The sequence below is a fragment of the Panthera tigris genome, chromosome A1 (assembly GCF_018350195.1).
Source record: "Panthera tigris isolate Pti1 chromosome A1, P.tigris_Pti1_mat1.1, whole genome shotgun sequence".
NCBI classification, from domain to species: domain Eukaryota; kingdom Metazoa; phylum Chordata; class Mammalia; order Carnivora; family Felidae; genus Panthera; species Panthera tigris.
In genome coordinates, this window is record NC_056660.1 from 71082192 (window position 1) to 71097028 (window position 14837).

General features: G+C 48.5%; 1 protein-coding gene and 1 pseudogene across 3 annotated transcripts in view; both read right to left on the reverse strand.

Moving 5' to 3' along the window:
- TMTC4 (transmembrane O-mannosyltransferase targeting cadherins 4) overlaps positions 1-13746 on the reverse strand; it is a 64599-nt gene extending 50853 nt beyond the window's left edge. For 2 of the 3 annotated variants that reach the window (XM_042979764.1, XM_042979759.1), the window contains exons 1-4: positions 13399-13470; positions 7547-7762; positions 2950-3065; positions 1661-1877 (exon numbers count right to left, since the gene is read on the reverse strand). In XM_042979764.1, coding sequence (XP_042835698.1) covers positions 1661-1877; positions 2950-3065; positions 7547-7708 — 495 coding nt within the window. In that variant the 5' untranslated portion in view covers positions 7709-7762; positions 13399-13470. Of the gene's footprint in view, positions 1-1660; positions 1878-2949; positions 3066-7546; positions 7763-13398; positions 13471-13589 lie in introns of those variants that run through there. The other variant, XM_042979763.1, reaches the window with a different exon arrangement.
- Positions 2637-2733, reverse strand: LOC122232249 (annotated as a pseudogene).
- Positions 13747-14837: the final 1091 nt, after the last annotated feature.

Consider the following 14837-nt stretch of genomic DNA (forward strand, 5'->3'; position numbering starts at 1 on the left):
ATACTTCAAATGCATAATTTTAGGGTTAATATGTTCCCAGATTACATTTACTGGGGTGTGTGTGTGTGTGTGTGTGTGTGTACATCCAGTTACACTTGCTGGCATTTCAAAATTTTCTATAAACTAACTTCTCAATATTTAAAATCAGAATTTTAGAAAAGTTTCTTTGGTTAATAACTCAAATATTTATTTTGCTTTAAGATCACACTAAATTAAATGAGGACCAAAACTGTAAATCAGTACTTCTGCCAGAAATTCCCTTTTTTCTGACCAACCCGTACACTATTTCTGGGTCCCAACAAACACTTAAGCCATAAGGAGAAATCACATGGAAGCAAATTCTAATTTGGTTACCGTTATATATAAATAGATGATAACGAATCTTTTACCACAGTTTCCAGATTGTCAGTCCTCCGAATTTGCTGAAGTAAAACATTATGATAATTTTTTTAAAAAAAGCTATGAAGTAATAAGATACTAGAAGGTTGTGATAACAACTCTACAATCCTCTTAATACCAAAGAACAAAGAGTTTAACAAAAGCAGAACACTAAATTCTGCTCAATATTTTGAAACTCACTTCAAGACGCTCAATGTATTCAGTTAAGTGTGGGGGTTTAAATACACACGAAATGTAGAAATCTATTGCAGAGAAGTAATAAGGAACATGTAGTATTTTACACGCAGGTACTTCATTACACAGAATGAATGGCTAAAATCAAACCTTTTACCTCAAGCACACATGCAGATTTTTATTTTCAAAGGGATCTGTGGTGGGCAGGGGTAGGGTGGCTCCTAAAATCCCCATACATCTGGGTAAATCCCAACACAGTTTGTACCGAATATATCCAGCAGCAGCTCCACGGAATACAGGTGTGGCCCACAGGACAGCAGGTTACGGCCCTGTTAGGAGCTGCCCCGTCACCTGGGCCAAGCCCTTCAGTGGGAGAATAATCCAGGTAGTGAAGAGTGGGGGGTGGAGGGGGGTGCAAAGCAGGTGAGGAAAGCTCCTGACCAATCCCAGCAGAGATTTCCAGCACAACTCCAAGTGTGCCCTCATGCCCTCAGTGTGAGCCTGCGACACCAGGTTTCAAGTTCCACCCCGACATCTGCCAGCTATGTGATGGACCTGAGGAAGATGTGTTATTTGTCTTCCCAGGCCATTCCTCTGCTGTAAAGTGGCCCATCCACTCTCCCAGCAGTTCCGTTACAATTACATTAAGCACAAAAAAGTATTTTGAAAATGAGACAGTTCTCGGTGAAGACAGGAAAACTGCGTCTGACCCTTTGCTGAAGACGAGTTCTTAGCTTCTGACCTTCAGACCCCCAAACCAGGTGTCTATTCAATATTTCAATATTCAACACCTACATATTCAACATTTACCCTTTACAGTGTAGTCATATAGAGGAAACAGAAAGTATCACCAAAGATCACACCATGATTACGAAGTCTTTGCCCACCTGGGACTCTGCATCTTTCCTAAGAGAGAAAGACCTGTCGGACCTACAGAGTCATTTCAAGCATCTGGCAGCGTTTAGCACCATATACTTTCTACAGCAATAAGACCATTCAAGGGCAGCCTACTTTAGGGAATGAGCCAACGTATGAAAGGCTCCTTGTCCTGACACAAGTACAGAGGCCACGGACGGACACTACTTACACACTCAGTGTGTACCGGATGTGCAGCGAACAGCAGAGCGGCCAACAGGGAGGATCTGGGGGCCAGGTTCAACCGCCGGCCTCTACTGCTGTACTGCAGGCCGCCAAACAGCACGGAGAAGACGTCCACCATGAGGACAGAGATGCCGCCGTGCAGGAGGATGTTGACCACGTGGAAACTCATGGGGTAGAAGCCTCCGGACAAATAGTAGTTAATCCTGTAGTGAGCAAAAGGGGTTCATACCAGGTGCGCAGAAGTGTGCAAAATAAAATGCAAAGCATCTGAAGGAAGAAGGCTGGTGAGTGACAGTGTTAAAGGGAGGAGATGTAGAAATGGCAAGAACATAACTAACTACTGGGGGAAAAAGAGCAGATAAGAGCATGTCAGACAAGTGTGGCAGAAAACACGTGGAGAGGAAAAGCAGAAGGAAAGCTAGACAATTTCTTAAGGCCAAAAAGGCAAGATTGCCTCCCAAGATGATATGACACAGCACACCTTACTCTTGGCTACCCCACAGGGACCTGGATTGAAGACAGTCACATAACTTGCTTATCCAAAAAACAAAAAGTACTCCTTGGTAGTTCGTCCACCAGCTTTCTGTCCAACAAAACACATTCTCATCCGTCCAACAAAACACATTTCTGACTGCTTTTCAGTTACCAGCAGTTCTAATTCATCATTTCTGTGCTTCTGAGAGATCTGTACATAAGTACTGAATGCACCTGAAACAGCTATGAATGGGAACTTTGGGGAGGTGAACACATCTATTCAATGCAGATGGGGAGGTGGGGGAGGGTGCTTTTAGCTTTATTTTGTATTTGCATATTGACTTGGTAACAGCAGGAAGATTTTTACCTTGTTATTATCATTTTTACAGTGGAAAAAACCCCACAATTTCCTTAGATGCCACGTGTTGCCTTGACTCACATGGTTTCTCCAGTGGTAACCAGCAAAGGTCCAATCTCCAACAAACGTGCAAAATGTGGAACGTTTCGCTAATTTGCACATCACCCTCGCACAGGGGCCACGTTCATCTTCCCTGCATCCTTCCACTTTTAGGATCTGTCCTGGACGAGCGAGCCCTGGAGTCGTGGTTCCTCAGGCTCGTTCTCCCCACGTTGCTGGGACCTACCCCTAACAGCTGGAATTAGCATGTACTCCTCGGAGACCCATATGAGTGAGTGGTCTGTTCTTCCCCAGGATCCACCGGCTCCACTCGCCCACACCGGGAGCCTTGTCACACAGAACCTGGCACAGCATCCTACGCAGCCCACACTGTCATACCTCACCTGAAAGTCAGGACGGTCAGAGGGCGGTAGGACTTGTGGCTGGTGTTGCTGCTCAGCCTACTGCCCCAGAAGTCATGATGCCACAGGTCCCCAAGGGGCGTTTCTGCTCGGAGGTCCTGCAGGGACATAGTAGAGGGCATTCAGGACCCTCTCTCACCCCGTGTTTAAGCCCTCACCAGGAGCTCTTCCTTAGAGCTGCTCATTCCCCTTTGGTCCATCTCTTCCATTAGCCCTGAGCCAAGCCGCTGCCACCTCTCACCGAGGATACGGCCAGGCCTCCCTCCAGCACGTTCTCCCGGCTAATCTCTCCAACCTGCAAATTGGGTCACCCACTCCACCTTGCTTAAAACACCCAGATGGCTCCCCCCACCCCCAGGACAAAGCCGACGTCCTGATGTGGGTACCACAGCCCAGGGTGCTCTGGCTCCCGCCGAGCTCTGCCTGCTCATCTCGTGGACTCTGACCTTTGTCCGGTCCCCACACAGCACCTGCTGCCACCCTTCCCCAAGGATTTGCACACGTAGGTGTCCACCAGACAGTTACCCCTCAGCTCCTCACAGCCCAGCATCTCCTGCCGTTCATGTTTGGCCAGCAGGCTATGACCTTCCTCAGCTGATGCAATTCTCCTTCCATGGGCCTCAGGGCATCTCACACCTGTCCTCACAGTGCCTGGCACCCTGGCGGTTTATCATCTCTAACTACCATCTGTCTGCCCCACTGGACTGGGGGTGAGGCCCCGGGGCCACATCATGTGGGTGGGGAGTATACAGAAAGTGCTTAATCCATGTTGAATAAACTAATGCTTCTTTCATACTCAATACAGAAGGCAATTTTCCTAAAACATCTCAGTTAAAATTTGACTGGATAAGCATATATTGTCTATTTTTGAATCTTAGCTAAACAGGAAGAAAAATGAAAGAAAAAACAACTTCCATCTAATTTTTAAAGATAAAAATCACTAATTATTAAAAAACGACATCTATTTTACTATTAAGGTAATTTAATTTGGTCCTGTGCTACAGACGCTTAAAAATGCATATTTAAAAAATACACATTCATTTATTTTGGGGAGCACACAAGCAGGGAAGGGGCAGAGTGAGGAAGACAGAGGATCCAAAGCAGGCTCTGCACTGACAGGTTGACAGCAGCAAGCCCGACGTGGGGCTTGAACTCATGAACTGTGAGATCACGACCTGAGCCCAAATCAGACACTCAACCAACTGAGCCACCACCCAGGTGCCCTGAAAAATGCATCTTTTTAAGAAACATTTAAATGTAGAACTAGATTGTTTAAACCGTGTCTGACAAGAAGAGAGACAGACAAGGCATTGCAGAATAAGCAATAAAAGCAAATACTAATTTTCTCTTCAAAGCATAACAAACACGGGAATATTTTAGGGACTAGAAATTATGACATGCTAAGCACCCCTAAGTGTATCAGTCCAGACTCTTCCCTGCAGTGACCAGATTAGCACTGATTAACATAAACAAAAAAGAATGCTTTAAAGGAGACTGCAAGGCTCACGGACACCCAGGGGGGCTCCCAGGTTTGGGGCTCTGCAGCCAGAAGCACGCCCACAAATCACACCGCTAGACACTTTGTGGGGGAGAGGGGGCTGCCTGGCTGCCTCCAGACCTCGGCCTCTTGTGTGATTAGCTCCTGACTCCAGTAGGTGGGTGCACCTGAGAAGAGACCCTCTGCCCACGTCTGCATCCAACCTGGACAGTCCCTGCAGCTTCTAACAACCAAGGTGGGGAAAGCCTCAAGCAGAAATGTGTCAAATCATGGCTGGGACAAAGAAGCAAGCAGTGTCCATGGCACACGGGGACTTCAGTAAGTACTCACTACTTAAGTGCTTACTGATCAAAGGGAAAGGGCTTGAAGATGTGCGACAGAGGCAAAGTTGGTCACCTGATATCCACTTTGTGGGTGAATTTCACTTCATTGGGTATTGGCTTCAGAGACCTTGAGCATACTGACCCCTCTTCTAACAGTCAGTCCGGTATTTCATGAAGGTCTTGCAAACTACCCACAAGTCTGGTTTACTCAGTGACAAAACTGGAAGCCCATCTTCTTCTGCACTGTCCCAGAAGTACCTGCTCACTTGTGAAGGAGCTGGGTGGAGGATCTTTCCCTCCATTTGAGCAGAAAATGAACACCAACAAAGCTCTAAATATTTGATTAGGTGTAGCCTACACACAGCAGGGCGCGCTGCAGGAAGAAAGGTCCATTTCTCTTCACAATGATTTATGGAAAAGACGTGTGTCTGAAATTCCTGCTAACTCCACTGTCTCAAAGAAAACCATCATCTCAATGAAAAAAGGCAACTCAACACTACAAGGAAGCATCTGGAAAACAGTCTTTAACACCAATAAAACCCAGGAACAGCCTGTTTCACATTACTGTGGGCACAGCGCCAATGAACAGAGCGGAGCCTTTCATTAAACAGGAAAGGAAAAAAGGAGGGCTAGCAAGTTAACAAAGGAGCACAGTGTGATGCTCTAGAAAACACTGCCAAGACAATGTGCAGCAGGGCCACAAAATGGCTTCATCGGCCTTACCCCACACGGAGGGAAGAATTATAACCGCGTCCCAGGCCATCCCGCATACAACAGGGCTTGCGCTTTCCCCTGCCTTGCTCATCAAAGTTCTTCCACGTAAGGTTTTTTTCTTTTTAATTTTTAAATGTTATTTACTTTTTAATTTTTTAATGTTTATTTATTTTTGAGACAGAGAGTGCGCGTGAGCAAGAGCGGGGGAGGGGCACAGAGAAGGAGACAGAGGATCCAAAGTGGGCTCTGCACTGACAGCAGAAAGCCCGATGTGGGGCTCGAACTCACGAACCATGAGATCATGACCTGAGCTGAAGTCAGACATTTAACTGACAAGTCACCAAGGTGCCCCCTTCGAGATAATGATCTAAGCGAACACTTTATGTATCTTCCACTTTATAAAAGTGGAAGAGTGAAGAAACTCTTAATGAAATGAAGAACGGGCTTTAAAAACTAAGTCATGTTCTCCTTTCCTTGTTAGCAAAGCAATCCTGCAGCTATAAAACCACCCATGTGATGTAGTTGCTAGGAGCTACTACTTTTTTCTTTTAAGCGTGGTTTAAAAAGAAACAAACATCTACAGTAACTGCTGGGTGAACTTGAGGAAACTTATAAGTGAAGAACCTGAATTAAAAACAAACATCGGGGCACCAGGGTGGCTCAGTGGGTCTGGCATCTGACTCTTGATTTTGGCTCAGGTCATGATCTCACGGTTTGTGAGCTCAAGCTCCGCGTTGGGCTCTGTGCTGACAGGGCAGAGCCTGCTTGGGGTTCTTTGCCCTCCCCCCCGCCCCTCCCCCACTCATGCTTGCTCATGTACATTCTCTCTCTCTCTCTCTCTCTCTCTCAAAATAAATAAAATTTAAAAAAAACTAAACACCAAGGTTGGTTGATAGTCTGCATCATAAAATAGAGAAAATCAGTACATACAAGATGTTACAAATAAAATACTTACAAAAGTCACCCCCCCTTCCAACCTCACTGTCACCATCACACATACATGTTGGTCACAGAGAATTTTTCTCAACATTTTCAATATGAAAATGAGGTTTTGCTCATTTGGGAGAATCCATGACTTCAAAATTTCAACAACAGTGTTACCGAGTTGCTACAACTACACCGCCTGGAGAGAAATAGATTAGGCTATTCCTTTGGGCTGTCTTCACTGGTGCAGACACACACGCACGAAATAACTGCTGAGTAACTGAGAGGTCACAAATCTGTGCCATTTCCGCATTTCTTCTCCTGGGCTCTCCCTGCCTCCAAGGCTCTTGTCTGATTTTCTTTTAGTTCCCTTGAATCTTTTTCTTTCCTTTCTCCAAACCTACTTCTTTCTCCCTCTCTCTAGCTAGTGAAAGACAGGCATTTTCCCTGCACTGATATAGCACCCACTGGAGAGCAAAATTGGCTGGGATTTTGCAAACTCAGCAAATTTGAGTCTCCAAACACGAAATGGGCAGAAACTGCAGCTTCAACCGACAGCACACTCCTCATTCTCCAGCGCCTGCCAGCAGGCTGTCCTGATGCTATCAGCAAAGGACAAAGAAGAAGCCAACTTCCTGCCTGCTGTTGCGAACGGACGCAGACGGACGCACCTCTTGGCAGGTGATCAGACTCGTCCATCACTGCAGCAAGTGCATGTTGGGGTGGGGGGAGGGGGAAAACAGCTGTGGCCTAGGATTCTAGAAATCTGTCATAAAACCTGAAATACTTAGTCTGCAATGCCCTCCTTGCCTTGTAAACTGAGAGTAATGGTCTCTCTGATGTGTGTGTAGACTGGGGCCTCGGATGGGGTATGTGGTGAGGGTAAAGCCTGAGGTCAGGCAGGGGCTGGAGACCGTAAACAATAAACAATAACAATAAAAGAGGCCCTAAATCACAAAGATGCTACCTAAAAGAGATGGGAAATCTACAACACAATTGGGGCCCAGGCAAATGCTTAACCAAGGTCGAATAGAGAATTATCCAACACGAACTTAGATTACTAATGAGAAACAGGCAAATGATTAACACAAGTTTACCAAAAAGGGGTTACCATACAAACCTTATTGTTAATGATAGCTTCAGAGTCATCAAAGACAAAATCTCCATCGTAGCTGCGTGCGAAACATACAAGGGAAACAAATCCCACTACTAACTTAGCCCAGAAAGGGGCAAGCACAGAAGAGGGGATGATGTGACCCAAATCAGCGTCCAACTCGGCCATTTTGAAAACTGCTGGCTGCCAGCCTCTTGCTCTAGCATCATGCTGGTTAGAAATCTATGAGAAAAATGACACAACACAAATATCCATCAACACACAGTTAGGAAAGTTTCTGCAGTGAGTAGAAACTAGACAGTCACCTACACTGTGAGTGCATAGGATCTGGTCATTACAAACTAAGATGTGGTTTTCAGAGTCTACTGGGCAGAAGGGTCACTGGGACAGATGTAAATTCTCCTGGGCCTAACTGCAACCACCGAAACACAAACCCTTGGGTTTCTGATACTGGATTATCTTGAGACATGCTGACTTAAGGAAATACTATACCTATCAACCCCATAAGGCAAATTGTTTTTATAGTCCTTGAACCAGTTACACCAAAGTTAAAAAAAAAAAAAAAAAAGTTACCAGGGTGCCTGAGTGGCTCAGTTCGTTAAGCATCCGACTTTGGCTCAGGTCATGATCTTGCGGTTCATGGGATCAAGCCCCGCATTGGGCTCTGTGCTAACAGCTCAGAGCCTGGAACCTGCTTTGGATTCTGTATTTCCCTCTCTCTCTGTCCCTCCCCAACTCACACACTGTCTCTCTCTCTCTCTCTCTCTCTTTTAAAAAATAAAACATTAAAAAAAATTTTTTTTTGAAGTTACATGTTGCTTCATCCAATCCAGAGAAATCAGTAAATATTCCTTGTTAAGTCTTAGCACATGGTACGTGCATGTGTGGTAGGGTATAAAACATGGTCCTGATTCTGAGAGAGCTTAGTCTCTCTAGAACTCAGTCACTCATGCCAGTTAGCAGAAAATCTGGCAGAGAAGAGTTTTAACACAGATGATCAGGCAGGACACATGATCGATGGCCAGCTGAGGGGTTCACACACAGACGGACGAAGGAGAGAACACTGTAGACTGACCAGTCTAGGACAATATCTTAGTCCAGAAAGAGCTGAGCCAAATCCTAAAGGAGAAGAGGGGGAAGCTATCCCAGGTAAGAATATGACCTTCAATGTTGGTGAAAGAGTCAAGTTAAAAATACCCTCTTATTTTTTAACTTTTCTTTCAAACAGGAAAAATGTTAAAGCCAGAACAGTTGGTCTCTCTGCCTTGCCATTTATTAGTTCTATGGCCTTGTCCTTTCAGAGTCTACTTCCTGTGACACTCAGCAAAGCGTAAGAGCTTTCCAGTGGTGACAGCTGCCTGAGAACCCCCTGCCTTGGAATTTGCCCAAATACAAAACTACCCTGCGAATCACATTTTATCTGTCTCTATCTCCACTATACCTCCAACAGGTGCTTTCTTTGGATTGACCAGAATCATGTTTGGCTCAAAGTGTTCAGGTTCCAATCCTGGGTAACTATGGACAAGCTACTTAACCTCTCTGGCCTCAGTATCCTTGCATCTAAACTGGGGATAACTGTTGTACCTAACGTGGTTGTCATTCCACAGGATAGCCACCTGAGGCGCTGAGAACACAGGATAGCCACCTGAGGCGCTGAGAACTGCTGTCTGGCTTTAATGACTGCTGAGGGGAGGTTAACTATGATTACAAGCACTTTCTTTAAGAAGGGTAAAAGCACGGACACAGAATTATTTTTTAAATCCTAATATTAGTATTAATTTTTAAATACAAATATTTTGTTTATTATCTACATTAGTAAGGGCCCTGGCTCCCAGTCCTTTTGGGCGAAGGTGGAGGAGAATCCCAAACCCCTTGATTGTGAAGGCAGTTTAGATGTATTTGTCTCTAGGCCTCCAAGGGACTACCCCAGACTATGGAATCAATGAGAAGTCAGCCAAATGAGAAGTCAGGCCATCTGAGGTCACAGGCATCTTTTCTCTGGCTTTTATCTGAGTGAATGTGGAAAAAGATCCAACAGTCAATGGGACACATCATCCTATGATAACACTGTCCCTTTCCGGGTGCTGAAAAGAGGTCCAGATTTACAACCCAGAGAGGAAAGACTTTGTATCTCTCACTGCTGGTCCCTCAAGCTTCTCCACTTAATGTAATTCACTCTTAGCAAGTGCTGGTGGGAAATATCCCAGCTCCTATCTGCTGCCTTTGTCTTTTCCAATGAAAGGGTAAACCATTGGTTCAACCCAAATTATAGCTGCAAACACCATATAGGTCACCATGCAGGCCAACTGTTGTGTCTACATTTCAGCTAAAGAAACTGCTGCTAAAGAGGCACCAAGGGGGCTCAGTTGGTTAAGCATCCAGCTCTTTGTTTTGGCTCAGGTCATGATCTCACGGTTCATGGGTCCAAGCCCTGCACTGGGCACTGCGCTGACAGTGTGGAGCTTGCTTGGGATTCTCTCTCTGTTCCTCTCTTTCTGCCCCTCCCCTGCTCTGTCTCTCTCTCAAAAATAAATAAATAAAAACTTCAAAAATTTTTTTAAAATAAGAAATTGCTACTAAAAAAGCAAAGCAAAACAAAAACGATGTGAAAAAGAAATCATAAAGACCATGTAGTTAGAAAGATGGCATGACTTCACATGAAGGGAATAAAAGTGTTCTTGGATTTGGAAAATTAATGTGGAGGAAAATGCGACAGTTTTAAATGCACAACAGAGCTGTTCTTGATGTTACCTGCTATGGGCCCAAAGATCTGAATATTATTTCACAAAAGGTTGTCGTGAGGTTCCAATTCTTATAGGAAGAACACGGAAGCAAGACACATAATCTGTGCTCCTACATGAGCTGTCCTGCCCCATTTTTCATTTCAGATTATTTGGAATACAATGAATCTTTTTGGTACTCAGGCAATAGCAGAGATATATGGAAGGCAGACCATGGACTCAAACATCTGCAGCGCCCTGGTGGGCCAGGCCGGGACTCCTGAAGCATCACCAGGATGGTTGGGTTAATCTCAGAATGATCTCCCCCTCTTCTACTGCAGGGACATCAGCAAGTCCTACCATTGCAAGACTTCTATTGCGGCTTCCCTCCTGAGTCTCCAAGGTTCCCGCTACTTTGCTGTCCCTGAAAATACTCCCAAATGCCCTTTTTAAATTTAAGGCATTATGGTTAATGTATACAGTGGAATGGTTCAGAAAATACTGCAGATAAGCAAATGCCATAAAATCTACAATGTGTCAGGAACCCATGCAAAGTTCTCAGAGTGCAGCACTGGGGTTAAGAGGGCGGGCTCTCCAGGCAGGCGGAGGTGGACTCACTACCTTTGAGACCTTGAGCTTCTCAGTCTTTCTAAGGCTCAAATCCTCACTGGCACAACAGGGTACCACCGCATAACTTTGGGAGGTTGTCAGAGGATTAAAAGGAAGAATGTATGGAAACAATTACTTCCCATTCTTGTTACCATTTTGGAGAATCTAGTTCCCAGGGCTTCATCCCTGATCTCCTGTCTTGGGAACAGAGATGTTGCTATCAATTCTTTATTCCTGCAGATGGTTTTACCAACCGAGACCAGCAGTAGCCCATCCAACTGTCCCAATGTAACTGACAGAAGGATGTCCTTCCTTGGATGGGCCCAGGGCACTGCCTCCTTGGCCGGTGTCTGAATGTCCTGCATAAATGGCACAGTCTAATACAGTGACCCTGCTCCAACCTCCCTTCCTCCAACAGGAAAGCGGCCTTTGTTCTGATGATCCCAGCCAGGCTTGGTGCTCAAGTTAAAGAAGCCCTCCCTGAGTGAGGTGGTACAGACAGGCTGACCTGCCCCTCCACCTCTTTTTTTGTACACAAGCCATGAAATAGGAAGGTGCACTTTCTGTTTTTCTCTTGCTAGGTCTCCAAGTACACGGTCTCATTTCTCCCCTCCAGGTGTCCTGCCTGGGAGCCCTGGCTCTGGGGTGTGGCTGGATGGTAAGTTCACCATATGAAGTACAAAGAAGGGAGTTTCACGGAGGTCTCAGGCTCAGTCCCAGTGGTGCTACAGCCAGTTTTTCAAGTGGTAAAACTGCTGCTCTGATCCCTATCTGACTCCTGTGCTGATTTCATACTGTTCAGAATTAACTGGCCCTAGAAGTAACTGAATTTTGGAATGAAGCAAGGCTCTTTATTCTCAATTTCTCAAAACTTCTAATATGAAGCCTCTATTTTCAGGGGGTTCAAATAAATTCATAAATCATCAATGGTCAAAAAAACAAGGACTCCACCTCCCAAAAGGAATGTCACTGAGCTGTGAACCCTAGGGACCCAGTGACAACTGACATAGCAGCCTCAGACTGCAGGAAATAGGGATGGTGAGACCAATCTAAAGGATTCGCCCTGGGACTATGAGCAGCAGTTACCTACTGCAGAATATTTTTCCACATGCATGGAAGGGCCTGCTGGCCTCTGGCCGACCTTTCTACCTCATCAGTAACAATCCATCCAAACGCAAGCTGCCCTCTGCCAGGCTGCGATGAGACAGTGCTTCTGGAAATCAGACTAAAGAACACGATCATTTGTGACCCAGCATCTGGTGATGTTAGCTGGCTGCTCCTCTCTTGGGGGCTTCAAGTTTTGGGAGCCTGTCATCTCCACCGCCCCCCACAATGCAGCGCTGAAAAAAATGCTACTCAAAGTATCTTCCTCTTGTGATCACCTTCCTGCTTTTTAATTCAGTAACAGGCGAGAGCCATGCCTGCCTACAGCAAGAAGGACTGTGTGTGGTTCGGCATTCACAGTTACACTGTCTCAGAAAGTTTCCAGCTTGCTAGCTTGTAGCCATTTCCCCCTCTAAATCAGCCGGCACCACTTCACCCCACGTCGATTTGGGGTGTGCCAGGCAAGGTCAGGCCTGCAGGGCGAGGGGACAGAGAAGGGATCCAGTCAGTCGTTACTGTAATTGTTCCTCAAGGAATTCTCCCCTTCCATCTGCTCTCCCAGAGATAACTGTGTGGGATGATTCACAGCGCGCTGGCTAGATCTCTTTTCTAACTCCTCCCTCCTTTTGTGTGTGATTAAAAAAAAAGAAAGAAAGAAACACACACACACACACACACACACACACACACACACACACACCTCACAGTCAAAACATCAACACGACCAGAAGCCCCGCGGAGTTCGCAGGAGGTGAGGCGGCGGCTGCACCACCTGCTCGGCTTCCCTAAACTCCAAGCCCGCGCGGGGAAGTGGCAGCTCGTTGGCCCCGGGCGCCCGGGCCGGTGGCACGCGGTTCTCCCGTCGCTCCGCTCGGCAGCCAGCGCGGAGGAGCTGGCACTCGCGGCGCTGCAGGGGAGCCGCCTTTAACCTAGGGCAGGCGGCCAACAGGCCCGGCTGTGCCCAGCCATCGCCGGCGCCACGGCCAGCTGGCGGCCAGGAGCGGGGCTCCGCGGCCAGGTGGCCACTCCTGGGACGCACCGCAGACGCCTGGTACGCCCCGGGGGCGACGGAGCGCCCCTGCAGTTGGAGCAGGCAGGGGTGGCAGCGGTGACCACGGCCCCGGGCGGAGGGAGCGCAGGAGCCCGGGCGCGGGCAGGAGGAGCGCGTACCCTCCACGCCGCGCCCATTGTCCCATGTGCAGCTTACACCGGGGCGCTTGGGGCTCGCGTCCCCCGTGACTCTGGCCCCGGTCGCAGCCCAGGTCCTGGAGCCAACTCCCAACAGCACCACCGCCGGACCCGGGCCGGCCCGCGGGGCTCGGGGCGCGGCGACAGCGAGGACCCCGCGTCCGCTCCGCGCCCAACTATGCTCGTCTCGCAGCACACTCGGCCACTCGGCCCTGCAGGGGCCGCCCCACGCATTACCTGCAAGGAGCCCGAGCGGCGGCCGCATCTCCCTCCCGGGCGCGTAAACTCCGGCCGCTCTCGGCGCCCGCCCGGAGCTGGGCAGGGGGAGGGGCCGCCCGCGCCGCGCCCCCGCCCCCTGCCGCGCCCCCCTTCCTGCGCCGCGCGCCGCCCGCACCGCCCGCAGCTCCCCCACGCGTGCGGGCGCTCACTCTCACACTCCCGCCTCGGCCCGCCCTCTCCTCGCGGCCATTGGCTGCTCCTGTGGTCACTTTCACGCCGCAGCTTGTTCCTCTTCAGCTCATTGGCGGAAGCGCCGGTGACGTCGGGCCAGAAGGCGCTACACGGCGGCGAAAGAGGCGCAGCGACCGAAGGCGTCGGCGGGAGAGCAGGAAGCGGAGTTCCAGGCGCGGAGGCCGGGCGGTGCCGGGGCGGGAAGGGGCGGCCCCAGCCTGGCCCCTGGAGGCGGGCCGCGTGGGCGGGGCCGCCTCCTCCAGTCCGCGGGCGCGGGAGCTTGTTCCCGGTGGGTCTCGCCCTTCTCGCACTGTGGGTGGCGCTCCGCGGTGGGACTGCAGAGTCCTTGCAGGAAAGGGAGCTGGAGGAGAACCGTCAGGGCTCTTCCTGGCAGGGAGGAGTTGTTCCAGATTTGCGTGTCTCCACATTCTGCCTGACTTCTTCCTGTCTGGGAGGAGTTGTTTCCAATTTGTAGGTTCACCAGAACTTCCTTCCAAGGCCCTGCCGCCTATTTTTAACAGACCCTCTTTCTGGACTCAGGTCTTGATTCTTCACCTGGCCAGATGAGACATTCAGTCGTCCATCCATTCACCAGTAGTCACTTTGTTCTCAACTTTTAACTCCCAACCGGATTGCCACTCTGCCCTCCAGTAACTCCCATCTCAGTAGATTAATTTGCCTCTTGCCTCAAGAAAAAGAAACTTTTGGGGCGCTTGGGTGGCTCAGTGGGTTAAGCGACTGACTTCATCTCAGGTCATGATCTCTCAGTATGTGAGTTCAAGCCCTGCGTGGGGCTCTGTGCTGACAGCTCAGAGCCTGGAGGCTACTTCAGATTCTATGTCTCCCCCTCCCCTGCTCACACTCTGTGTCTCTCTGTCTCTCAATAATAAGTAAATGTTAAAAAAAAAAAAAAGAAAGAAACTTTTTGCCTTTTTCACCCCCAAACCTACACACATCTTTAAAGCACGGATTCCGCCCTCCCCATTCCTCACTTCCACCTCCACCTCCACCCCCAGTATCAGAGTCCAGCCTGAGATCAATCTCTCCCTCTTGGCTGGATCCGTATCATCAGCATTTAATCAGTCCCAAGCCTTCCTTGCCCCCCACCCCCCACCTTACCCTGCCCTTCCAGCTGCCACCCTGCCCCCTCTCCTACTCTTCATAACTGAAGTTAAAAGAACTGCCCATCCCCCCCGCCCCCCCTGCCCTCCCCTTTTTAGTCTTCA